General features: G+C 54.8%; 1 protein-coding gene across 6 annotated transcripts in view; it reads left to right on the top strand.

Moving 5' to 3' along the window:
- LRRC20 (leucine rich repeat containing 20) overlaps nucleotides 1-25,394 on the top strand; it is a 140,030-nt gene that overhangs the window by 91,000 nt on the left and 23,636 nt on the right. For 3 of the 6 annotated variants that reach the window (XM_064594750.1, XM_064594749.1, XM_045877993.3), the window contains exon 5: nucleotides 17,446-19,986. The exons of the other annotated variants lie outside the window; for them this stretch is intronic. In XM_064594750.1, the coding sequence (XP_064450820.1) occupies nucleotides 17,446-17,600 (155 nt within the window). In that variant the 3' untranslated portion in view covers nucleotides 17,601-19,986. Of the gene's footprint in view, nucleotides 1-17,445; nucleotides 19,987-25,394 lie in introns of those variants that run through there. 6 annotated transcript variants of the gene reach the window in all.

Here is a 25,394-nt window from a genome sequence, read left to right as displayed (position 1 = left end):
GGTGCTCAGCTGCTTGGAGCCTTGAGCAAAGCAGGAGTTCCTAAGGCCCGGAGGCCCTCTGAAATGACTGACACACAGGAGGGCAGACTGTGTCCGGTTGCCGGCGGTGACCCACTAGTGAGTCATGAAGTCAGATGCGAAGGTTGAGGCGAGCGGGTGATGGAGTGCGTCCCCTCTAGCGTGGTAACATTGCTTTGTGACTTTCATTTCAGTTTTACCTACATGCACAGGTCTATGTACTGGGTTGTGATGTAAGAACGTAATTCTTACTGTGGGTCACGATGAAGAAATATCAAAAGCCACTCCCTTGAGATGCCCTGCAGAGATGTGGGGTCTGTTCTCGGCCAGCCTTGCTACATGTCCCCCGCAGCGCACACTGCCAGCCACACAATACATTCTTCCCTCCTCTCTTCTTGATCCGTGTCTCTGGCGTCATGGTCACCACCTTCTGCATCCTCCTGGTGACTGGTGGGGAGTGAGGACGGGCATCGAGGCCTCGGCCAAGGGGAGGAGCTCGCCACCCACCTGACTGTGGAGTCAGGTAGATGACCGGGTCAGTGCCCGTGACTGTTTATCCCCGCCCGGCCGGCCTGCACGCTCAGTCTGAAAGTCCTTCCCCGTGTCTTACCATTTTCTCTGCCTGTGGCCAACCCCATTCCCCACCCGAGTCTGCAGGTCTGGCCAGGTTTAGGTGAATGTAAAACAGTGTCGATCAAGGGGCCTCGCCCCTCCACCAGCTGGTCCCCTGGCACACGCAGCAGCCAATGCCCCCATCTGGCTGGGAGGCTTCCTGGGTCCTGGGGACAAGCCACCAGGACAGTCCTGGTGGGCCATGTGTCCTTGTGAGGTGGAGCTCCCAGGAGAGCCTGAGAGGGGCTTCAGAGGAGGTGACATTTAGTCTGACAGGAGGACATGATGGATCACCTGTCTTGCGGAAAATTCCAGAAGCCAGGTCTCTCACCCCGGAAGCTGCTGCCTGTGACTGGGAGGTGGAGGCAGAAGCCACATGAAGTTCGCATTAGAACTCGATCCCGCATAGCATTTCACCAGACTCCTGGAACATGTGGGGGTGAGGAGAAAATCAAGTACTTCGGAGACTTCATTTTGCTAAGCAGGGGGCTCTTTCAGTGAATCTAGAATTAATTTTCCATGACCCTTAACTCACTGGGGTTTTTCCCAGTGTTCCAGAGACAGCCAGAGATCATAGGAAAACAAGCTCTTGCTAAGAATTTAATAGAGCAATAGCACTCTGAAAAAGCAAAGTGTCTGTATCCTATAGGGATGCTTTGGGCCGTATGTACTTGATCCTGTGCCATGCTGTTTCACTTCTTACCGTGGAAGCTCGTATTTCTTCAAGTGGGGGTCTCAGCAGCAGCACCTGAGAACTTGTTAGAAACGCACATTCTCACGGGGTGCCGGGGTGGTGGGGTGGCTCAGTAGGTTAAGTGGCCGACTCTTGATCTCAGCTCAGGTCTTGATCTCAGGGTCTTGAGTTCAGGGCTCCACGCTGGGTGTGGAGTCTACTAAAAAAAAGAAGAAGAAAGAAATGCACATTCTCAGGCCCTTCCCCAGACTTCCTCAGTCAGAAATTGGGAGGGAGGAGGCGATTTGTTTTAACAAGCCCCTCCCCCCCACCCGTGATATGGCTGCATGCTGAAGCCCCTGCCAAGGCTTCTGAAAGCGTCATCCACCGACCCGCAGCGTGGGCATCACCTGGGAGCTTGTTAGAAATGCAGAGCCCCAGGCTCTACCTCTGTGCTCCAGGGTCAGAATCTGCACCTGAGCAAGATCCCCAGGTGATTTGTGTGCACACCGCAGGCTGGGAAGTGCTGGTCGGGGTGCCTTTCCCGAAAGCACCAGGTGCTATCTCCGGGCCACCAGCTGTGCTGTTGTCCCCCCGACGCCCCCAAGCACAACTGCTCCGTAAGCTTCACGGATCCCACACCCCAGTCCCCCGGAGTGCTGGCTGGAGAGGAAGGCTCCCAAGTCCTCTCTCAGAATCTCTGTCAGTGGGCCCAGGAACCTACATTTCTAACAAGTGACCAAGGAGGGGGCAGCAGTGTGCCGATTGAGAGTCTGTACCCCACCCTACCCCCGGGGCTTCAGTCTTCTGCTGTGGTTTATCTGGATCATGGCACCTGCCCTCACACGTCAGGTTTCCCCAAGGATAGGACCCTTGTCCCTGCAATACAAGGATGGGAGTGGGGACTCTGTGGGGACTTGGAGGGAGCATGGCTGGCCAAGGGGTCACCTGCACCGCTGCCCTGGCCCAGTGTTTCCAGGGGGCCTGGGGCCTGGGCCCTGGATCACAGCATCCTCTCCCTTCTCTGGCAGGCAGGGGAGGGCAGAACCTTCCAGGGAGCTGCAGCTTCACCCTGGCCTCCAGCAAGAGAAGAGATCCTCCAGAATGCAGCCTCTGCTGTCCTCCTGGCCTGGGGGCACAGATGCCTGCCAGGGCCTCAGGATCGCCCTCCCCTGACTGTTGCATGCCTGTTCGAGCCTCATGCTGTGCCACAGAATAAATTGATTAGAGTCACAGGGGCAGAGGGAATGTGGTTTGTTTCACTTTGGGTGCTCTACCACTCTGCCCCATAGTGAGAGGTTCTGCAGGCTCTGGTTGCTCTCAGAACTCACTTCTGTGACGATGAGGCAGACGCACTGAGTTCCACGTGCTGAGGGAGTGGTGCGCATAGAGGTGGGACTCGGAGGACTTCCTGGAGGAGGCGGAGTGCAGAAGTGGAAAGAATACAGACTTTCCAAAACCAAGACCCTGAGATCAAGAGATCAATGGGTGCCTAGCACAGGTGTCCTGCAATGATCTCCTTTCATCCGCTCAAGCCTCTCTTCTGGATGGGACGCAGGATCACCACTTGACAGCTGAGAAGAAGGGCTCGCAGAGGTCAAGCAGCCTGCACAAGGACACGGTAGAGGCAGGATTCTCACCCAGGTCTTTGATGGTCCAGGCCCATGTGTCTTCACTTGATGGGAGAGGAGAGTGTGGGAAGCTGCATGAAGGGACAGGTGTGGGATGCCACGTGTCTGGTAGGCACTCATAAACAAGTTGGCAGGTCACAAAGGGACGGCTTTCGCCCACTGGCCCCCCTCAGCCCTGGAAAGCGCCCGTAGCTGCAGAGAAGGCTCTCCCGGAGAGGGTACACTCTGAGGCCTCATTAGCCGCTGGTTTGCAAGAAGCCGATTAGCAGACAGACTTCCTGTATCTCGCTGCCTGCTGTGAGAGGCCTGTCGGCCCCTAAGACAGGCCGAGAAGCTGGACTCTTACCCTCCTTTCCCTTCCCCACCAGGCTGCCGGCTCTGCTGGGGGAGGGGCTGGTCTGGTCTGCACACGGATGAGTCAGTGGTGTGCTGTGTGCCCTCCAGTGCGAACACGCTGCTCCGTCCGCAGCCTGTGCCCAGAGCTGCAAACGTCACTTGTGGAATCAGCTGGTTGTATCTTTTGAGCTCCTCCTCTCCACCTTGTCCCACTCGGGGTTTAGCCAGGCCCTGGTCCTCGTCGATCCGAATTGCGAGGCCAGGGAGAGGCTGTGTCCAGGCCTCAAGGGCTTTGAGAAGTCAGGCTTGCTGCCCACCCTGCAGACCCACCGACGCTCCATAGGAAAAGGGAGCAGAGAGTAGGGAATCTTGGCCAAAACAAATGTTTCTGGACCCAAGGCCCCTGCCTCCTGGCCAACCAGGCAGTGGCGTAGTGGGGGCACTTCTGTCTTGGCAGCTTTCCAGGGCAGGTGCCTTGATCTGTCAGCACCAGTTGCCCTCCGAGCTTCCCCGGGGCCCAGGAGGCGGCTTGAACCACAGCAGGGAAGGCTTCTTAGAGTTTCTCCAGGCCTGCCTGCCTGTCGTCACTCCGGACAGAAGGGGAGCCCCCCCCCCACGGTGATGACAAAAGCAGAGAGTTTTGTAGCCGAAAAGGCACAGGGCCGAAACCCCACTTATGTCATTAGCACGAGCACATCACCTCCCCTCTGCACACCTCTGTTTCGTCCCTGCTGCAGAGTGGGGAGGACATTTCCCCCCTTTGGAGCTGGTGCCCGGGTTCGCTGTGGTCCCTTCCCACCAGCTGCTGGTCCGCCTGCTGCTCAGCCAGCCTGGAGTCCTGACCACACGCTGCCTGCTCAGCCTCTTCCCTCACTCCTTGCCCTCCAGCCTGCTGGGCCTCTTCTTGCATTTACCCAGGGACCAGGACGGAGGAGACACGGGCCATGGCTAAAGGGTCGGAGAGAGGCTAATTAGTGGGCCACAGCATCCGGGGCAGGGCTCAGCTGCTCAAGAAAGGTTTGCCGGTCCTCTGGGGCCAGCCCCTGGCAGAATCGTGGCACCCATCCAGATCCCTTGAAACCCACCTCACCTACCCCCACCAGATTCACACACCCTGAAGCAGGCTGCTGTGTCATTCACTCCTGGCACCTCACTTGCTTCCGTGAAGAGGGGATTTGAGATGGGCACTTAGTAGCTGAGAAGACAGAGTGATCACTGTGTGCAGCCTGTCAGCCGGGCAAGGATTCGACGCGACTCGCAGGTTCCCGAGGACAAAGTCACACCCCTGGCACTTTTCTCCTGAGTCTGGACTCGGCCTGTAAACCTGTCTTGGGGAAAATGGAGCCAGTCCCCTCCCTGGGCACTGAATTTGGCTGTCCTTGAGCCCAGCCAGTTGATAGCAGTCTGAGCCTTGCCCTGCCCCCTCCTCCAAGCACTGTCACAGGGCTCAGGAGACAATGACTTGCCCTCACCGTGGGGCTGCCTGAGAGCCACGGCAGACTCCTGCTGTCTCCCAGCATGCCCTCGTCCAGCACAACAGAGTACCCTGCTGTGCCCACGAGCAGCGAGCAGTTGGTGCAGGCATCCCTCGAGCTGGCAGGCAGCTTGGGGAGGTAATCATCAGCCACACAGTGCAGGGGGCACTGGCCGCCCGTGGAGCCAGGGTGAGGGAGAGGCTGGGAGCAAACAAACAGGTTTTAACAGCAATTAGTGCAAGTTAGGCATGCCCCCCCCCCCCAGCCGACATGGGGGCAGGGGAGCTCCTGTTCGCGGCCCCTGCTCATGTGTGTCTGCCCACAGGGACCGAACAAGTGGGTCTCTGGGTAAAAGACCTCACACACTGGGTCTCTGCCCAAATGGAATGGCATTATCTGTGCCAGCCACTGTGTGGTAAAGCCTTGATTACTCGGAACCTCCAATTATCCAGGATGCTCTTGGCATTCTGTTGGTAGCCCGCAGGGAAACAGCAAGAAAGGAGTTGTTTGACGTTTGTTAAAACAACAAAACACTTGCGCGCTCCATTAGCCAGCCGGCCAGCCTCCGGCCAGCCTCCTGGCCCTGTCCAGAGTGCTGGAGAGCAACCCCTTCGCTCCCAACCGCAGAGCTCCGCCTTGCATGTGCCTGGTTCAGGGAACGAGGCTTGCAGGGCCACAGACACAAATTGAGGCATTGGAAATATCCATTCCTTTGCCAGGGGTCATTTTTCGATTGAACAGCTTGCCGTGTGCCAGGCGCTGTGCTGGAGACAGAGATGGACAAAGCACGTTCCGCCGTCTGCCGGGGCTTTGGCATGGTCAGTGACATTAGCTGGTACTCAGTCACCGTTTACTTCACGTCCGATCTTCTCTAAGCATTTTTCAAGCATTTTGCTCTTGTTGAATCCTCGTGACAACCTTGTAAGGCAGGTACTGTCCTCCCCTGGTGAGGAAACCGAGGCATAGGGAAGTTGAGTAACTTGGCCAGGGCCATGCTGCCTAGGCAGAGCCAGAGTTCCAGCCCAAACAGTCTTGCCTCGGAACTCCAGCTATTCAGAACCGTGCTTGGTACAGGGAGAGCAGATTTTGCACATAGCTGTAGGGAGATAGAAAGCCACAGCAATGTCATGGCTGAGACGTAGAATTTTGGTCAGAAGGAAGCTCCCCTGGGGTGGAGAAAAGGGTGTAAGGTAGTGAGGCAGGATTTCCTAGGCCACCTAGGCTGTCAGCCTCGCTCCTGACAGTTCTCTCTCACAGAGCAGAAAGGTGGGTAGCGTCCCAGGACGGAAGTGCTATGTGTGGATTTTCACCAGATTCTCCCATTAAGCCTCATGGGTAAGACCAGCAGTGTGCAAGCTAAGCTGCACATTCAAATCATCCGGGGAGCTTTTAAAAACCCTCATGTCCAGACCACACTCCGTGCCAATTAAATCAGAATCTCTGGTGGTGGGTTTTGGGCTTGAAGATTTTTTAAAGCTTCCCAGCTGGGCCCAAAGTGCAGGCATGATAGAACCATTGAGCTGGACCAGACCTTCCATCAACACCTGCATTCTATCCTGAAGAAGCTGTAACCCTCCTCCTCCTCCCAGTGTCTGTCCGCTCTGTGTGTCTGTAGCTACATCAGGATGAGGAAAACCACAGCCTGGCCATGACAACTGACACTTGGCTGGAAGGGTGGCTGGGGTGAGCTCTGTGGACTTGCATCTTTCCCTTGGAGTTCCCCTTTTACACTGACCCTACTGTCCCCTGCATGTCCCCCACCCTGATCATGGTGCTGTGCTACCCTGGTGCCCACAAAGTACTCTCTCCTCCCTGTAGCACAACACACTTACCTAGCATTTTCCGAAGGAACTTGATCTAGAAGCCAAAGGCAACTGACAACATACGGGTAATAAAACAGTGGGCCGGTTCCCAGAGTACAAGTTTGTGCCAGAGAGTCCTAGTTTAAGTGTGGAGTTGGCCTGAGCGCCAGCACCTTCCATGCAGGAGCCTGCAGTCCTGCTGGGGTGAGCACCTGGGGGTGCTCAATCAGGTTAAGCAGCTTGAAATTGGCCACAGTGGGAGTATTTGCACCACAAAACATCGGCAGATGTTCCACATCGGATATTTTCCTCCTCAGGGAGTGGATTGTGAACTATGAGTCAGCACGCCACTGGCTCAGATCTCCCCGCCTCCTGCCTTCAACCTAAGTTTTGTTTCTCCGAAGCTGGTTTCCCTGGGGGTCGGAGTAGGGGGCTACATAGCTCATTCCTATCTGCTGGTTGTCTTAGGAGCTTTTCTTATTTTTCACATAGTCAGGGACGTCTTAGTTCTCTGACAGTGGTCTTAAACCTGAGCAGACGGTTTTGTAAAGTTAGCGTTAGGAACCTTGTTTGGCAAACATGGAAAGGATTTTCAAAGCAGCCATTTTCACCTCTGCCCCCCACCCCCGTGCAGGGAGAAGAACCTTTAGGGGAGGTGATTACTCTTCCATCTGCATATCCTGTCATCCCCCCCCCCCCCCCCCAGACACTTGTCATACACACAGCAGATTAGACAGTTCTGGTCCTCCACAGGCTCTCTGCCAGCTGGAGGGAGGGAATGGCAGACGCTTACTGAGCGCTGACAACCCAACTGTCATTCTCTGGGCATTTGGAGGCCACTAAAAGAGGCCCGGAAGAGCCTGGGGGTGGGGGCTCTGGAGGCGCCTTCCAGGGGCCCAAGTGAGGGAGATGTTGTGGGGAGGGGGGAGCAGGGACATCAGCAGGGAGGAAGGATAGGCACGGAGAGCAAAGACCAGAAATCTGACCGCGAAGGTGAGGGCCAGGCAATTTGATTTCCTTCCTCAGCTGTCTCCAGACCAGCCAGTAAGACTGCATCCCTTAGGAAGAAGACTGTCACGATCCATCTTGGACCGCCTCTCGGAGCCTGGCCTGGGGAGTGTGCGGGAGGTGACGCCTGTCAGCCCGCCTTTGCTGGCCAACCTGGGGATGGAGGCGGAGGAGGGGCTCACACACAGCACCGACTTCTCTCCTCCTTCCTTCTGCTTTCCCCGAAGCTTGTAGTGAATGGGGGAGGGGGGAGTGTGTCTAGGTGCATTAATGGAGTCTCTTATTTTCTGAGTACCGTTGACACACGATGCTACATGAGTTTCAGCCGTACAACACAGCGAATCCTCAAGTCTACACCTTATGCTGGGTGCCCACACCAGGGCAGCTGCCATCTAGCTCCCATGAGTGCTGCCACGGTCACGGATTCTTAAAGCACTCTGTGCTTTCTGTCCTCTCACTGGGGTGCCCGCCACACCCTCCACACCCTCCACAGCTTGGTAACTCCGTCCTCCTTGGAGTGTGTGTGATGGTCCCCCCCATGATGACCCCTGTGACCTCAGGAGGCAGAGGACCATTTGAAAGACGAGAGGTGGGCGTTCAGGGAAGTTGAGGGGCTGCCTGAGGTGGCGCGACTCTAAATGGCAGATCCGAGGTAAGGACGGGGTCTCTGCCCCATCCCCTTCCCCCAGATGGCCTCTCTTTCAGCAGGGGGCTTCCAACTTCCGATCCACACTGTCTTCCCTGAGGGCCGTGGCACTCAGCTTGCAGGATTGTCAGGGGCATGCGGTGTCCTCTGTACCTCTGGAGGGCAGGGGCTACTTCCATGTCCTTCCTGCGCCACCCTCCCCACCTCCCGCCCCAACTAGGATGCTTAGGCCAGGGCCCTGGGGTAGGCTCAGTCACTGCCCGCGCCTGGCTCCTTCCAAGCCTTGGGGAGGGACAGACCCAGCCATGAGTGAGGAATGTGAATGTGAGTGTGCCCCGGGAGCTTTCTGGTTACAGGCATGATTCTCTGTTCCGCTATATTACCGTAGTTTACCTGCTTGTCTCTTTTGAGTGGGGACATGAAGCTTGGCTCAGCTTAGCACTGCATCCTTGATTTAGTTGGCTAGGTTTCCAGCCGCCAAGTGTTGCATCCAGGCTGGGGAATGGGGACGGGCCGGCTGCTAGGCCAGCCTGGATCCTTGAGCATGAATGTGCCCACAGGCACCGGGAGAGGCCAACATGGCTTCCCAGGCGCTGGCCTCAGGCCCTAGGCTGGGGCGCCGCCCCTGTATCTTTACCCAGGATCTCAGGGGCCATTGAGGAGGTGTCCCAAAGAAGCAGACTCCACACTCCCCAGAGTCCTGCAAAACCAGGAATTCTGGCCAGAGGCGTTTGTCCAGGTCAGGGGCGAGCCAGCCAGCCATGTGTGAACTCTCTAGTGCACTCCAGCCTGCGGGACGGTGTGGGGCGCCATGTGGTTTCTAAGCTGCCTGGGAAGCCAGACAGCTTGCGCCCTGGGCCACCAGGCTGGGGAGTCTTGGACCCTAATTACAGAAGGGACCTTAGAGGTCATGGGGCCCAGCTGCATCCAAAGCAGAAATCAGAGGGCTGGTCTCTGCTGAGTTCTGTGTTGGCGGCTCCCTTAGTATCCTTTGCCACCTCCCTGTGCCCAGACCCCTCCCCTTCTCAGGGTCTTTTTACACCATGGGTGCCACACGTATGAAGAATAGTGCTCTGGAGTGACCATTTTTATCAGCCTGTCTCTAGCAGGTCCCACTGGCACAAAACAAGTTTCCTGGGCAGTGGTGCTAATGACTGGTGAGGGAAGGTCAAGCTGACCTCGGAGAAGTAATTTCCTCTAAATATACCCCACTTGGATTCTGCTATTATTGATTACTTTAAGCTTCCACAGACATGGGCAAGAGTCTGGATGGCTGTCTGCCGTGGGAGGAAGGTCAGGCAGGGCATGGGGTCGCCGGGCTGCAGCCTAGTGAGGTGACAGGAAGAAGAGGAGCACCGTGCCCCACCCATACAGCCTTCATGGTGCCCAGTCCGGGTTGGGGCCTTCTTCTCTGCCACGGGCCTCTGTGGGGCTTTAGGCCTCACTGTGGAAGTTCCTTCCCATCACCACCAGGCACTGGGGTCCCTGGGAAAGTCAGAGGAGCAGGACTGTGGCTTCATAAAAGGATTCTAGAACCTCCCGTCCTACATTCTGTAGTCACAGGCTGAGAGATGAAGGAACCCCAGAATGCCTTGTGGACTCCGCCTCTTGTTATCTGTAATGGTGAAAATTGGAAATAAGCTGAGTGTCCCTCTGCACACCATGGGCTACCGTGCAGTCATAGAAATGTCACTGACTTGCAACCTGAAAAGGTGTTTACATCGTTGAGAAAAGCATGCTATGGCATAGGATCTAGGCCTTTTTTGGAATCTAGATGCACCTACCACGCACATGCATATTAGTAAGTTGGGAAGGCCATATACCAACACATTGCCAGTGATTGGTTCTAGATGGTGGGACATAGGTGATTATGGTTTTGCTCAACAGTGTTTTCTCATTTTCTGAATTGGGTGACTGGTACTAACGGGCCTGCGACCTATCACACAACCTTGGTTCACAGATGCCTGGTCCTGACTGGCAGGTGTGCACGGAGTGGGTCAGGCCAGGGGAAGGACCCCAGCTCTTGAATGTGCTGTGGTCAGAGCCGCTTAAGCAAGTGGTGGTGATGGCAGAGCCCAGCGTGGTCCCAAGCCTGAAGGAGCTTATGATCTGGTTTAGGAGGCAAAACATCCATCCATTCATTCATCCAACACAGTCATTGAGCACCCCGTGGGCACTGTGCTAGGCATTGCATTTGCAGGGTGAGCAAGCACATTCCCTGGTCACAGAACACAATGCACAATGCGTGTCTGGTAGACAGTGTTATGGGAGTTGGTTGGGGACCACAGGGAACGACAGAGGAGGTGGCCTTGGGGCTAGAATATGAAGGTGAGAGGGAGAATTGAGGCCCTCTTCCTCTCCATGTGTGCCAAAGTCCCGCGACTGGCTTCTGTTACCTCCATGATGCCAGGGTGTCTTGTGCCCTTGGGAAGCTTACTTAACCTCTCCAGCCTCAGTTTCCCCGTCCACAAAATGCAGATCATTTCATATCCTCCTCCACCCTCCCGCCATCTCTCTCTCTCTCTCTCTCTCTCTCGTCAGGATGCTATGAGTATAAATTTTCTTCTTTAAACCTTATCCAGAAACTTCTATTTGGCCTCTTGGGCTTGTCGCTTGCTAGCTTGGCTGCTCCACTTGGTTGACTCTGCTGGTTTTGACAGTCTGGTGGCCCCCTTGCTCCGTCCTCAAAGCTGCTTCTACGACTTGAGCAGTTACGTATGTCAGGGCCCGGAGCTCCACCTACTTCCGGCTCTGCACCTGCGAAGCCGCCCCTGTCTGCGGCAGAGTGGTTCCAAGAGCTCTGCAGACCCGACAGCTGGGAACTCTAGGCCTGGAGTCATGGGGACTTGCTCCAAGGCAGGGCCACACCTGGTCTTCATGTCACATCCAGCAGACCGAGGGCAGGGCCATCACAGGAAGACCCCCCTCCTGCTCTCATGAGCACCAGCCACTCTGGGTCACTGGCCCCCTCCCTGGCTCAGGGATGAGGGGCAGTCAGGAGTCCAGAGAGAGAAACGTCCTAGTCCGACCCCCTCTGGAGAAACTGAGGCAGGACCAGTGGTCCCCAGTGGCAGGTGAGGAGATGGGGTGACTTAGCAGCTTCGAACATCAACCCCCACCCTGAATTGAAGCTGTATTGACAGTTGAGGTTGTGTCACCCTCAGCCCGGGGTCCAGCCCTTAGTGAGTTGCTCTGTGAAACCTGCCTATCATGATTTCCTTCTGGGGGCTGAGAGACAGGTGGATGGAGACCAGCTCTGGCCTTGGCCTTGCCCCTCAGTGTTGCGGGATGAAGTGCTGGGTGGGTGGGGACTGGGGTCATTCATCTTGCTTTTCCTCCCCTCTCAGGAGTAAGTCTGCTTCAAACCCCACATTCTGGTAAAGTCTTGTCTTTGCTTCTTTACCTGAGCCTCCAGGTCTGCCTTGGGCTCTGGGTCCCTCCCAGTGCCTCCGTCACACGTAGGCTCCTGCCTCCAGACAGATAAAGACCAGCCCCACCCTCTGCACCCTGGGGATTCAAGGACAAAGAATAGCCCCTGCCTTCAGGAGCTCCTGAGTTTCCTGTGCCACAGGAGAGGGGGGACGCGGGGCGGGGGGAGGGCATGTGCCGGGCCAGGGACTAGGCCCCGTGCTAACAAAGAGAGCTGGGCACTCAGGGAGCTCTGAGCCTGGTCCCCCAAAGTGCTAAGGGAGGGCGAGTTCCTGGGAGCATATTTGGCTGCCTGCTCCAGCCCTGGGACTCCTGCGCGTGCCTTCTCTACGTTCTGAGCAGGCCGTGTCAACCTCGGCCTGGCCACCCAGGGGCTGGCAATCTGGGGAAAAGTTGCTTCCTCCCACTGTGCCTCAGTTTCCAACTTGCTCCCAGCTCTCATGGTCCCTCTGCCGTAATCTGTACAACGCCTGGCCAGCAACCCATGAACAGGAGTACCTCGAGGGACGTTCAGATTGGTCCTCTCAGCGGAGGCCATATCCAGGGCTCCTGACTTTTTCGGAGAGGTGGTGAGTGATGTTGTTTTGGAATGTTGGGGAGGTTGGGGAGGTCCAGAGCCGACCACCAGGAAAGAATTCTTGAGACGTCTTTTGTGCAAAAAAGGTCGTTTTATTAAAGCCCAGTGACATGACCCGTGGGAAGATGGGTGTGAGGAGCGACTGATGAAATACTTTGGGGTGGGGTTGGGGGGGAAGTAAAGATAGGGGAGTTTCAAAAGGCTTTTCATATGCTAAAGAAGACTCGCTGGAAACCTGAGGCCTTGCTTTTGTCAAACCAAGGTTGTTTATCCCTCTAGCAAGGCTTTAACATTAAGACAGCTGGGAGCTTCCTGGAGGATCTTTATACTCTGCCCGCCTCAAGTATTTGTCCATGGGCTGCAGGTTATATGGACCTTTAATTTTATTACATTTCCTTCTGCCTTTGTTCTCCACATCAGTAGGGGGCTTGGGGAGCTGTGACCCTCGCAGGGGCATTCTGGGGCTCTGCACCTCTGCCCTTCCATCCAGGTCATCTCCTGGGGACGACCCACTGCTGGCCCAGTTGGCCAAACTCCGGGACTGAGGCCCGAGTGCTTGTGCTTATCCTCGGGGATGGGGGTGGTGCTCGGATTCCAGCCCGGTGAGAGGGAGCCAGGGGCCGACTGATGCTTGCTGCCAGCAGCCGGAGCACTGCGGGAGGTCATCCCCTGGCTTTTACCGTCTCCCTGCATTTCCCAGGCGAGAAAGCTGAGATTCAGAGATCCCGCCTGGGGCAATGGTCAGGCACTGGAAAAGCTAGTCTTCTCTTTGTGATTCCAAAGCTCTGCCCAACATCTTCACCACCACCTACCCACATCCCCCAACATATCACAGGAAGTAAAGGATCTGGGAGGGGGGCGTTCACCCAAAGAACGTTTTGGACTACAAGTTTCAGAAATTCTATCATGGAAGAAGGGACAGGTTTATTCTGTATTGTGATGCAGAGCAGAACAAGGAGGCATGGAAGATTCTAGAATGCATCTGAGAAATCTCCAAGAAACCCTTTCTCTTAGGGCAGATCAGCAAATATGCCTTGCCTGCCCTGCTGTGGGGACTTTAGAGAGCTGAGTTTCTGTGCCCCTGGCTTCCCCTTGGAGGGGTAGTCCCTGGACTTTGGGAGGGAGCTGGGTGGTCCAGAGACCTGTGAGTGCCTGGGTCAGAAAGCCACAACTCCTGCTGGATCCCAGGAAGCCCTGCAGGAAGACTGTTTTCTGTCTCCTGCTAAACTACGGGAACCTGTGGAGGGTTTTCCTAGCTGGTGCGGGGTGGGGGGAAATGGGATGCCAGGCTGGAGGGCCCAGTGGGAGGTGGCATGAAGAGCCCAGACTCAAGCCAGCTGGCCCAGCTTCATATCCTGACTCCAGCACTTTCCACCTGTGTGACTGCGGCCAAGTTACCTAACCTCTCCACAATTTTTCTCATCTATAAAATGGGGACAAGATGGTACTCTGCTACAGAGCTGTTGTGAGGATCGATAAACTTAACCCAAAGAGCTGAAGTCACCAAGCACTCAACACTCATTAGTTAAACAAAAACAACCACTGGCAGAGATCCCGAATGGCTACAAACTCGCACTTTGCCGGGTGCATCTTGGGCTTGACGGCCTGGCGGGGGAAGAGGCCCCCATGGGTACTGAGTCGCCTGTTGATGCAAGTTTAAGTCTTTTGGGTTGCTTTCTCCCTGCCCATGGCCACCAAGGCTGCTGGCCTTGGTCTCTGGGGAGCTAGAGGGTGGTGAGGACTCAGGATGGTGTTCCAGGCAGCTGTCCAAAGCAGATGTGCGCAGGGCCTCGTGGGTAGCTTGTAAAACATGGTTTGGTCACCAGCACCATGAGTATTGGGCACAGATGCCCTTCCCATTAAGAGAAAGAGGACTTCCTGATGGCTGATGCCAGGGCTGGGGCAGGAAAGCCTCGAGATGAGCCTTACTGCAAACTTAAGAACTGTATCTAGATGCCACCAATAGAACCTTCCAGTCCTCCGCTGCCCCCAGCTCTCAGTCTGGCATCCTAGCCCCACTCTTTTGCCCTACTTCCCTCCAGCCTCAAATGCCCCTTCCTGTCATTGAAATCCTAACTACCCTTCAAAAGTCCTGGTCACAGGACTCTGGAGCCAGATCAGAGGGCCTCCCCCTGGCCAAATCTGGGGCAGTTTGGGCACCAAAATGATGAAATTCAGCAAGGAACTGTAAAAATATAGGAGTCCACACTGTTGATAAATAGATCCATGGAAGAGAAGGGAAGGCTCTTGCCTACAGCAAAATGCCGAGAGGCTGCTGGAGTTGGAAAGTCAGTTTGCAGCCTTCGTAAAGATCAGATTAGGCAAGAATCAGCAGGTGTTACATCTAGGGGTGACGGATTTTAATTTTGACGAGGAGCAGAATATTTGCACGCTCTTAAAGTGTGTCCCCGCAGACTTCTTTTAAGTTGCAAGGGAGGAAAAGAACAAAACAGTAACTACACGGTGGAGAAATCAAGTAACACCTGGCCTGGGTGATGACAGTTAACATCACGTATGAGGGACAGATGGACGGATACCGTGTGTCTCCTGTGTGATAGCCCAAGACCCTACCACCTCTTTCAGCTGAGGACCCATAATCCCAGTCTCACCATGAGGAAGCACCAGACAACCACAAAACGTGGGATTCTTTTTCTTTTTTGTCCAATTTTTTTTTTTTTTTAAGTAGGCTCCAACACCTAGCTTGGGGCTTAAACTCACAACGCTGAGATCATGGGTCACCTGCTGTACCAACTGAGCCAGCCAGGTGCCCCAAAACATAGGACTCTTTATTAAAAAGACAGAGATGATGGTCCTGATATTCTTCCAAAATGTCAGTATCACAAAAGACACATGAAAGGAATGCAAAGAGACAGGCAACACCTGCCCCTACACTGGATCCTGTACTGGAATGATCTAAGGGACATGATTAGGTCACCTGAGAAAACTGAAATATGGGCCATATGTTAGGTAAGGGTTCTAGCAATGTAAACTTATGAAATCAATAGCTGTGGTTATGGCAGAAAAGGTCTTTTACTTTTTTAAAAAAGATTTTATTTATTTATTTGAGAGAGAGAGAGAGAACATGAGCAGGGGGAAGGGGCAGAGGGAGAGGGAGAAGCAGGCTCCCTACTGAGCAGGGAGCCCCAATACAAGGCTCGATCCCAGGACCCTGAGATCATGACCTGAGCCAAAGGCAGACACTTAACTGACTGAGACACCCAGGCGTCCCAGAGAATGTCTTTATTCGTAGGAAATACACAATGAAGTAGGGATGAAGGGCCATGGTATATGTATATTACCCTCAGATACTTCAGAAAACAAATTGCGTGTGTGTGTTTGTGCGTGCATCTGCACGTGCAGGCAGAGAAGGCCCAGGCACAAAATGATAAAGCAAATAAGGTAAAATTTAACAACCGGTTAATCTTGGTGAAAGGTTATGTGGTGTTCTCTGTACTGTTTCTACCTTTGCAACTTTTCATAAGTAAGAAATTATTTCCAAGTAAAAAGAGTAACTTGAGAAAATCATATTTAAAATGTCCCCCAAGTAAAAAATTGTTACGCTGGAGGTCTAAAGAGAGATATACTAGTAGGTTCCACTTGGATTAAGTTCAGGATCAGGTAAGTGAGTCAGTGGTGAGAAAAACCAGGGGGTGATAAACTGGAAAGAGGCACAAGAGAGCCCTATGGGAATGCTTGAAATGTGCTCTGGCTTGATCTGGATGGAGGTCACAGGAGTGTTTACCTGTGTGTTCATCTACCTGCACTTGAGGCATTTTGCTATATGTATATCTTTAAAAAAAATTTTGGTGCTTAATTAAAAAACACACAGAAACAGAATGAGATCTATAACACAGTACCATTTACTTATGTTAAGAATATGCGTGTAACATGCCAAAGTGAAAAACAAAACAAAATGAAAAACAAAACAACCACAAAAAACAGAAAACCCTTCATCTGCCCAATGCAAGGCGCCCAAAAGAGGTAGGAGTTGGTTCTTGCCATTACTGATGGCCTGAGGTTGTGCAGGACTCAGGGGTGAGGCCCTGGCCCTGTCCTGGGCTGGGCTGGGAGGTCCCATGGTGTGTGGGCTGCTGGCAGAGTTAGAGCAAGGTGGAGGGGATGTTTGCATCCAGGGCAGCTCATCCCTGGGCCTGTGTGTTGGGGCCTTGGCTCCTGGTTGTTGGCTACGTGCTCTGTGTCCAGCCACTGTTCTGAGTGCCTTGTATTAACTCTCTAAGCCTTACAACAACCCTGTTGGATAGGTGGTGGTATTTCCCTCTGTTCCTCTAACAGTCATATCTGATGTTCACGGAGTACTGTGCAGAGCGCATGCACTCCCCCGTTCATCCTCAAGCAGTCCCGTGAGGTACATCCTGTAATATGATGGTTAGTGATTTGTTTTAGGCTCACAGCTGTTAACGTGGCCTCCAGGGACTTGACCCGAAGACTGAGTGATCTTAAAGGTTAGGTATGAGGCGCTGTAGAGTGTTCGCAAGAGTTAATATAGCTGCTGCCTTGTTCTGCTCCTTTTTTTTTTCTCAATTGAGGTAAAACTCATGTGACATAAAATGAACCATTTTAAAGTGTACAGTTCAATGGTATTTAGTACATCCACAGTGTTCTGCAACCATCACTTTACCTCGTTCCAAAGTAGTTTCCTCACCCCAAAGGAGACCCTGCACCCGTTCCCCCAGCCCCTGGCAACCACTCATCTACTCTCGGTCTCCATGGAGGTGCACATCCTGGACCTTTCCTATAAATGGAATTGTACGCTATGTTAACTTTGGTGGTCTGGCTTCTTTCATTCAGCATCCTGTTTCTGAGATTCAGGGCATGTAGCAATGCTTCATTGCTTTTCCTGGCTGAATACTGTTCTGCTGTTTGGATATACCCACGTTGAGTTTGTCCGCTTACCTGTGGCGGGACACTCAGCTGCTGGGGACATCTGTGCCCAAGTCCTTGTTTGAGCACCTGTTTCCCCTTGTTCCAGTTCTACCCAGGAGTGGCCGTGCTGGGATACACGGCAGTGCTAACGTTTCGCTGTATTTGGGGGGGCTGCTTCCCTGAATGTGGTTGTAATGGTGCAGTGGGCTCCGAGGGCCCCCCACCCGGGGCTGGGCGCCAGCCGCTAAGCCCCACATGCAGTGGGTGATGGAGAGCTGTATCAGCGTCTTCCTGTTCCCCGTCCTTCTCTGCCTGCTTACCCCCGGCCCCCAACCTGTCCTCTCTCCTCAACAGATGTACCTGTGGAGAAGCTGGCTGCCATGCCCGCCTTGCGCAGCATCAACCTCCGCTTCAACCCCCTGAGTGCTGAGGTGCGCGTCATCGCTCCGCCACTCATCAAGTTTGACATGCTCATGTCTCCTGAGGGCGCCCGGGCCCCCCCACCTTAGGCCTCGCTCCTCATGCCCACCCAGCAGGGGACAGAGGCCACCTGGGCTGGCACCCTGAGGGGAGGGAGTCCCACAGGCCCCTGGGAGGCCAAGCCTGGGGGGCTGGGGGTGGGTGGGCCAAAGAGCATGTGGTGGGAGGGGGCGCAGCTGGTCCAGGATAGATAGCTTAGAGCAGTAGTGGGCCCTGGATGCCCAGGAGGCGGAGGTGAGGTGGGGCTGGAGCCTGGACACTGGGCACTCACAGCTTCCATGCACATTTGGGCAGACCCCCACCCTCTCCGAGCCTTGTTATTTGGGAAGAGGGGCAGTGGTGGGGGGCCTCTGCCTCCTTTGAGCGCCTTGGAGGCTCTTTGGGCAACACATGCCTTCAAGTTACCCTCACATCATCAGGCACCTTCCGAGCCCACAGATGGCCATCACCGAGCTCTTTCTGGGCCACTGTGGGTTTCAGGCCTTGTTGCTGGTGTTGACAGCCAGCCGCTTCCCTGAGAGGAATAGGAGACAGCCTCCAGCTGTTCATTGCTTCCTGAGGACCGACCTGCAGGAGGCCCTCTACGGGGCCCCAGCCTCAGCCCTGTGGGTCTCTGGATTGGCGGGAGCCTGAACCAGGAGTCGTGGGAAAGCTGTGGAGACAGTGCGGCCCTGTGCGCTGGCCGGGGCTGAGAACGTTTATTAGGAGCCCAAGGCCCATCAGGTCAGCTCGGTCCTTCCTCATGACGAAGACTTCAGCGGGGTAGGAAGTTCCCAGTGCGCCTCAGGACAGACCAGGTGTGCCTGGCATCAGCCCTTGAGCCGCAGAGAGGTGGCCCAAGAGAAGCAAAGCCAGTCGTGTCCGTGGCTCTGGTACAAGGTAATTGCCTACCACCATGGTCTGTGGCTGCCTCGTCACTGGTCCACCTGGGGGCAGAAGGCACTTTGGACCATTGGATTTGTGGCTGCCCAGCTCCCACGCCTCCACCCAAAAGCCCTGATGGCCTAGTCATTTCTGGGCCCTCCACCTGGAGTCTAGGATGTGGCCAAGCCGTAGGGCTGGGACTGAGGCCTTGCCCGGGACGTGGGACTGCAGTGCTCCCACTGGGACAGTACCTGGCAAACAGGGACAACTGATTTCCTACCAGGAAAGGGCCTGGGGCTCTTGCTTTCTGATAATATCTGTGGTGTGGAGAACTCCTGACTCCTGACCTCTTGATGCCCTAGGTATCCACCTCCCACCTTCTCATCTGTGGAGCAAGCAGACTCAGAGCCCAGAGCCCACCTGGCCTGGCCCTTTGTCTTGGTCTGTGGAAGATACCTGAGACCCCAGGACGTGGGGCAGGCCAGGCCAGGCCATCCAAACCTACATCCACGCACCGGTAGCCTCTCTTCCACTCCCAGGGTTAAGCTTCTCCAGCCCAGACCCTCATTCTCAGAATGCTGTGTTCCTTCTCCCCTCCCCGGCCCTGGGGCCTGCCCCTGCCCAGACCCCCTGTCTCCTGGCAAGGACTGACAGGTTGGACCATTGTTGGCCCATCACTGAGTGCTCAGTGTCTCAAGAGATGCTGTGTTTAGTTGCTTATGTCATAAGGCCTGGTTCACCAAGCTCTGGGAAAGGGGTTTGCAGGTCAAGGAGGTCCGGATGGATCCTCAGGGCTGCAGGGCTCAGCTGTGGACAAGTGGGAACTATGGCCCAGTCCAGGCTGGCCTGGCCCCACCCACTCTGTGTCCCAGAGTCAAAGAAGAAGTGCACTTTTCTGATAGGCACAAAGGCACTGTGTGGCCAAAGCCGTGCAGTTCAGAGTCTGGTCTATGGACGAGCAGCACGGGCATCCCTGGGACTTATTAGAAATGCAGAATCCCAGGCCCCAGCCAAGGCCTCCAGAATCAGACCCGTATTTCAACAAGATCCCTAGGTGATTCCTATAAGCACTTTACCGTTTGAGAAGCCAGGGTCTAGGGGTGACCCTGGGGTTGTCCTTGGAGTGGAGGGTGGAGGTTCTTAGCCCTCCCCCTGCTACTCCAGGTTTCTGAGCCTGTGCTCACCCCCCTCCCTAAGCCAGCCCTGGGACACCCCAGGGCTCTTAGATCTTTTCAGAGTCTGCGTGACTCTTGCAGCGAAGGGAATGACCTGAAGTCACCAGATGAGAGTTTGCCTGGCCCTCTGGACACTGCCTTTCTGGTTACCCTCTGCATACCCCTCTGCATACCTAGCTCCTGCTCCCCCACGTCCTCACGTCAGGCCCTTTGAAGGGGTTGTTGCTTCTGGAAGTTGTTTTCTCCTCTGCTCGGAGAGTTTGCCCTTGCCTGTGTGGGAAAGCCTGAGCCGTGAGAGAAGCCCCCAGATCCGAGCCCACAGTGTAAATGAGCCCTTACTTAGCTTCAGTCCGCAATAAAGAACGCATTGGTTTCATCCGCCTGCTTGGTGCTGGGTTCATTCTCTCCACAGAGACCTCCCATTGCCTGGGTGTCAAACCTGAGGGGCTGCCTCTCTTGTTGAAAGCTTGAGGTTCAAAAGACACCACCCTGGGATGATACTCAGAATGTTGACAGGTGGGTGCCGAGGCGGCCAGGTAGAGGTGATGCGTGGCCTAGAATTGTGCTATTGCAGGGCAGCCAGACCCCAGCCCCGGGGGTGGGGGGCGGGGGGGACGGCGACCACAGACCTGGGAAAGGATGAAGGCACCTGCCATCCCCCAGTTTCTCCCTTACCGATGCGAGAAATTACACCGTTAGCAATTCATTCCTCAGGGTCTGTGGTTCTCAGAGAGAGGTCTCTGGACCAGCACACCCGAGGGAGCTGGTTAGACGTGCAAATTCTCGGCCCCAGCCCAGATCTCCAGAATCAGACACGGGGCGGGGCTGGCACTCTGCTCCAGCAAGCCTTCCGGGGGTTCCGCTGCCAGCTCAAGTTAAGAGTTCAGAGTTCAAGTCGGGTTTTGTTTTCTAAATCTGAAAGGCCAGCTGAGTTTGTCTTGAGTTGGGCCAGGCAGTGTCTAAGCATGTGGCAGATCTTAACTCATTTAATCCTGTAACAACCCTAGCTGGCGCTCAGTTGGACAGATCCCATTCCCTCTCCGGGCCGTTTCCTGTTGATAAGGGGGCTGCCCCAGAAGATCCTCGAAGGCCTCTCTGGAACACTTGATCCCTATTTCTCGATTCTGGGGCCCTGCTCTGTCTGTCCCTTGTGGTTGAGCCTGGACACAGGCTGCCCACCCTCACCTCAAAGCTCAGACAGAGGACTTCATTTCTTCTGGTCAAACCCTGGCTCGCCAAAAATAGCACCAGATTGGCCCCTGGATCAGACAAAGCTCCAGATTCCTCATGGCAAAGGAAGCTGTGCCTTGAGAGAGTCCAACTAGTGTGTCCCCATGGGAAGACAGAAGTCACAGTAGTTAGATTTCGGAGTGTGGTTTCAGGTGGGCTTTCAATGCAGTGGGGGATAGACACCTTGACTAAGGCTGGGTGAGGATTATGGTCTGGTTTAGGATAGCAGACACAGCAAGGGGCATTTTGAGGCAAGGAAATCACAGAGTCTTAAGATGTAAACTCTGTTTTGATGCTATTTATCAAAGAATTAAGCCGTTTGTTCCTTTAAATGATTCAGGAAGCCCCCGGACTGAACAATAAAGTTATTTACAACTTCCCCTTCTTGGGCAGGAGTTTCCTGGAACGATACCATTATGTTGAAGAAGGGCGGGAGTATAACCAAGTCTTACTAATGTAGACAGTAAGCTGTGTGGGACTCGAGGGGTTTTTTAAGTAGTATTGAGATATAATTGACATATGATGTCATATTAGCTTCAAGTCTTCAAGTGTACAAGGTACTGATTCAATGTATGTAGATGTTGTGAAAAGAGCACCACCAGAAGTCTGGTAACAGCCGTCACCACACACAGAGGGTACTGATTCTTAGTCTCTCCAAAGTACCACGGGGGACCCTAGAGCCCTGCTTTGGAGCTGTCCTTTTACACAAAACATGCCTGTTGCTTCTCAGAAAGCCTGCGCTGGCATGGAGAGCGGTTTCTGGAAGGCTCTGCCCCAGAATGCCTGAGCGTCGCCCCGGGAGAGATGCCGAGGCCGGGACGGGCAGGGCCCGGGAGCAGCCAGACCACGCTAGGGACCTGGTCTCAGGGCCAGTGGGCCCGACCCCTCCCTCAGAAAAGGGCCACAAGCCCAGCTGCTTTAGGTCTGGACAAGAGCATTCACTGGGCTCCTGCTGTGTATGAGCACTGGGCAGGCATGCGGATGTTTCTCATTCACTTTTAGGAGTCCCCCTCGTGGTGCCCGCCGTGCCAACGAGGAAACAGGCTTAGCTAGGGGGTTAGCATGGGCCTGGGAAGGAGCAGAGCTGGGGTTTGAACTGGGAGCCCAGCTCGGACAGGAGAAACAATGGCTTTCCTCCAGCTCACACGCTTCTTCTCCCATCACGGTCCTGTGAAGAGGCCTCTCTGCGCCTTAACTCTCCTCATCTGTGAAATGGGTGCTACCCCTGCCTGGCTTCCCTAATGTCAGAGGGCTTCACAGCAGACGGTGCGGGTAAGTAGCCCTCGGGGGACAGCGTCACATACGTCTTGCACACCCAGGAGCCTCCTCTCCCATCGGAGCCCAGCCGCCTCGTGGGAGCCCAGCTCTCACTGCTGAGAATCTCGAGTTGGTCGGAGCAGAGCCACACTGCTTGTCATGCAGCCCCCCGGGGCACATCTGGGCGCTCGTGGGAGACTGACTCCCACAGGGCATGAGAAGACTGACAGACCCCCCACTCACCCCACCTTCACAGTTGGGGGATCTCGGAAGCTCTGTCGCAGGCCTTGGCTCGGGGCCAGCCGGGGCCTGTGATGTGCTATGTGTGTACATCCGAATTCTTACAGCCTAGGGGCCGGGGCACCCTCTCTCCTGTAGACCGGAAGCACTTCAAGTAGGGTGTCTTCAAGGGTGGACGTGGCAGGGCTGGCCCAGGGCTGCCCCACGGATGTCGCCCGCCACGGACTCTAGCTAGTCGGCACCAGGTACCTAGAGAACAATGTGAAGGGGCCCCTGGAGTTGTGCAAGGCGTGGTGCTGGGTTTCGACCACAGAGAGAATGGAGGTTCCCAAGCCCACCTTGAGCCCTGGTACGCCAGACTTGAAGCAGAACCCACACCTCTCCTGCACTGCACCCAGCGAGGCCTTTTATTTTTTTATTTTAATTATTTTTTTTTTTTAAGATTTATTTATCTTAGAGCATGAGCGGGAGGGGCAGATGGAAAGGGAGAGAGAATCTCAAGCAGACTCTACGCTGAGCATGGAGCCCCACGTGGGGCTCGATCTCACGGCCCTGAGATCACAACCTGAGCTGAAACCAAGAGTCGGATGCTTAACCGACGGTGCCACCCAGGCGCCCCCAGAAGGTCCTTTCAAATCTTGAGTCACTCATCTGCCCAAGTTCTTCAGGGGTTCTCCATGGCACTTCAACATAACAGCCAAGTCCTTATAACGGTTTTCGAGCCTGATGTTTTCTTCCCTCCGTCGTTGCTCGTTTCATGCTTCCGGCTCCTTCACCACGCTCCAGGCACACTGGCTTCCGCGGTTCCTCTAATACTCCAGGTCACATGTGCCTCAGGGCCTTTGCATATCACCAAGGAAGTCTGCTTCCCAAGGACTGACAAGCAGTAGGACACCCATCCCTCACAAGTCATGGTACCGTGGCTGGGGCTTTTCCTCAGTGGAGTGGCCAGTAGCTAGTAACCACAAGCTGAGAGAGCAGGGGCAGTCTCCCAGGAACCCCCCCCCCCCAGCCTGCCACTATGCCCGAAGTCCCACCAGCATGAGACCACTGCCCTTGGCTAGGCTCTCCCTGTGATCTTATGCCAACCCCTCTCAGGATGGTGAAGTGGGTTCCCTCGAGACAGAGCTGAGAGCTTGCCCGGGCCCTTGCCACTCCAAGTGTGGTCCTCGGGCCAGCAGCATCAGCAGCACCTGGGGATGTGTTGGAACTGCAGAGGATCGTTCCCACCCCAGAACTTATTTTTTTTTTTTTAAGATTTTATTTATTTATTTGACAGAGAGAGAGACAGCGAGAGAGGGAACACAAGCAGGGGGAGTGGGAGAGGGAGAAGCAGGCTTCTCATGGAGCAGGGAGCCCAAAGTGGGGCTTGATCCCAGGACCCTGGGATCATGACCCGAGCCGAAGGCAGATGCCCAACGACTGACCCACCCAGGTGCCCCCTGCCCCAGAACTTCTGAGTCAGAATCGCGTTTTAACAAGACCCTCGGGTGATCTGTGGGCACGATCAAGTTTGAGAGCCGAGCTCTCGATGACTGAGACCCCATCTCACCTTCTCCAAGTCCCGGTGGTATGTGGTGCCAAGGTGTAATTTTTAGAAGCTAAAAACATGTGTCTTGGGGCGCCTGAGTGGCTCAGTCAGTTAAGCGTCTGCCTTCAGCTCAGGTCATGATCCCAGGGTCCTGGGATCGAGCCCCACATCGGGCTCCCTGCTCGGTGGGAAGCCTGCTTCTCCCTCTCCCACTCCCCCTGCTTGTGTTCCTGCTCTCGCTGTCTCTCTCTCTGTCAAAAAATAAATAAAACCTTAAAAAAAATAAAATAAATTTAAAAAGACCACTGGAGTCAGCTTGCTGCTTCATACGACACGGGTCGGCGTCCTCGAGCGCAATAAACAGTCACATTGGGGCTGACGTTTTTCCTGCTGGATACAAATCCACAAATTCACTTGTACTTCTCAGAGTCTATGCCCTTGATTGATGGTAGCTAACAGAACCACAGCGGTACATTCTCGGGGGCCAGCCTGTTAACCAGCGCTTCGAGCATGCACTCAGCCATCTTGGCCTCATCTCTAGGTTTGGGTAAGATTTCCTAATGACAGATTCCGCTGGGAGGGCGTGAATATTCCCGGGACCAAGCAGATTACCAGCTCTATGTTTCTGTTAAAGGATCCAAAGCTTGAGGGGAAAGGAGAGAACTAGCGCTGCCAAAAGGAACAGAGGGGGGACAGAAAAAAAAAACAAAGGAGGTGAAAGTAAAATAAAAATATACACTAGCAGCTTACCATGTGCGTGACTGTGCTGAGTACTTCCCATTTCTTCCCCACTTAATCCCCGGAGCAACGTCTGAGCCAGCTAATACTTGTATCCATATCTTCTGGATGAGGACACTGAGGACTGGAGGAGACCGGGAACCTGGCTGAGGCCAGACGGCACGACTGGTGTCCAAACCCAGACCTTGTGATGTTTCTTAGAACTGGTGTCCGGGGCCCCAGGAAATGGTTTACCAAGCCTCCACCTAACCTGGAGGAGGCTCCTGGGCTGCCTCCAGAAAGCTGCCCACCTTTCCCAAGAGGCTTCAACACCTTTCCCACACACGTATTCTTCCTGACCCTGGGGAGCCTGACCGGAAGCCCACTTTGATCCAGAAGCCTACAGCACCACCACCCAGGGTGCAGGACCCCGGCCAGAGAGCTGGGGCTCCCTGGGGTGCTGCCCAGCCCCTCCTCAAGAAGAGAGACTTCTTACCCTGGGTTCTCCAGGGGACAAGGTAAACTGTCAGAGTAAGAAAGCTCTGATCCGAACCTCCCCTATGTTACAGGTAGAAACACTGAGTTCCAGAGGGAGTGTCCCAAAGGGCACGTGGAGTGACTTGCCCAAGAACGTATAAGAGCGGGTGGCAGAGCCCAGACAAATGGGCAGGTTTCCTGGCTTCTTTCTGGGGCCCTGGCAGGGTCCTGGCGCTGGGGAGCTCTTCTCCTTCGCCCTCCCGGCGGGCCTCTCCTGCAGGGCTGTGTTGCCCTAGCTGAGCCGGGAAGTGAGTCAGTCCTTGGAAATGCAG

Source organism: Mirounga angustirostris, unplaced genomic scaffold (genome assembly GCF_029215605.1).
Source record: "Mirounga angustirostris isolate CCGP_5_RB_7025 unplaced genomic scaffold, mMirAng1.0.hap1 SCAF_6, whole genome shotgun sequence".
NCBI classification, from domain to species: Eukaryota; Metazoa; Chordata; class Mammalia; order Carnivora; family Phocidae; genus Mirounga; species Mirounga angustirostris.
The sequence above is the reverse complement of the archived record's forward strand: the minus strand, read 5'-3'. Positions and strand labels throughout refer to the sequence as shown.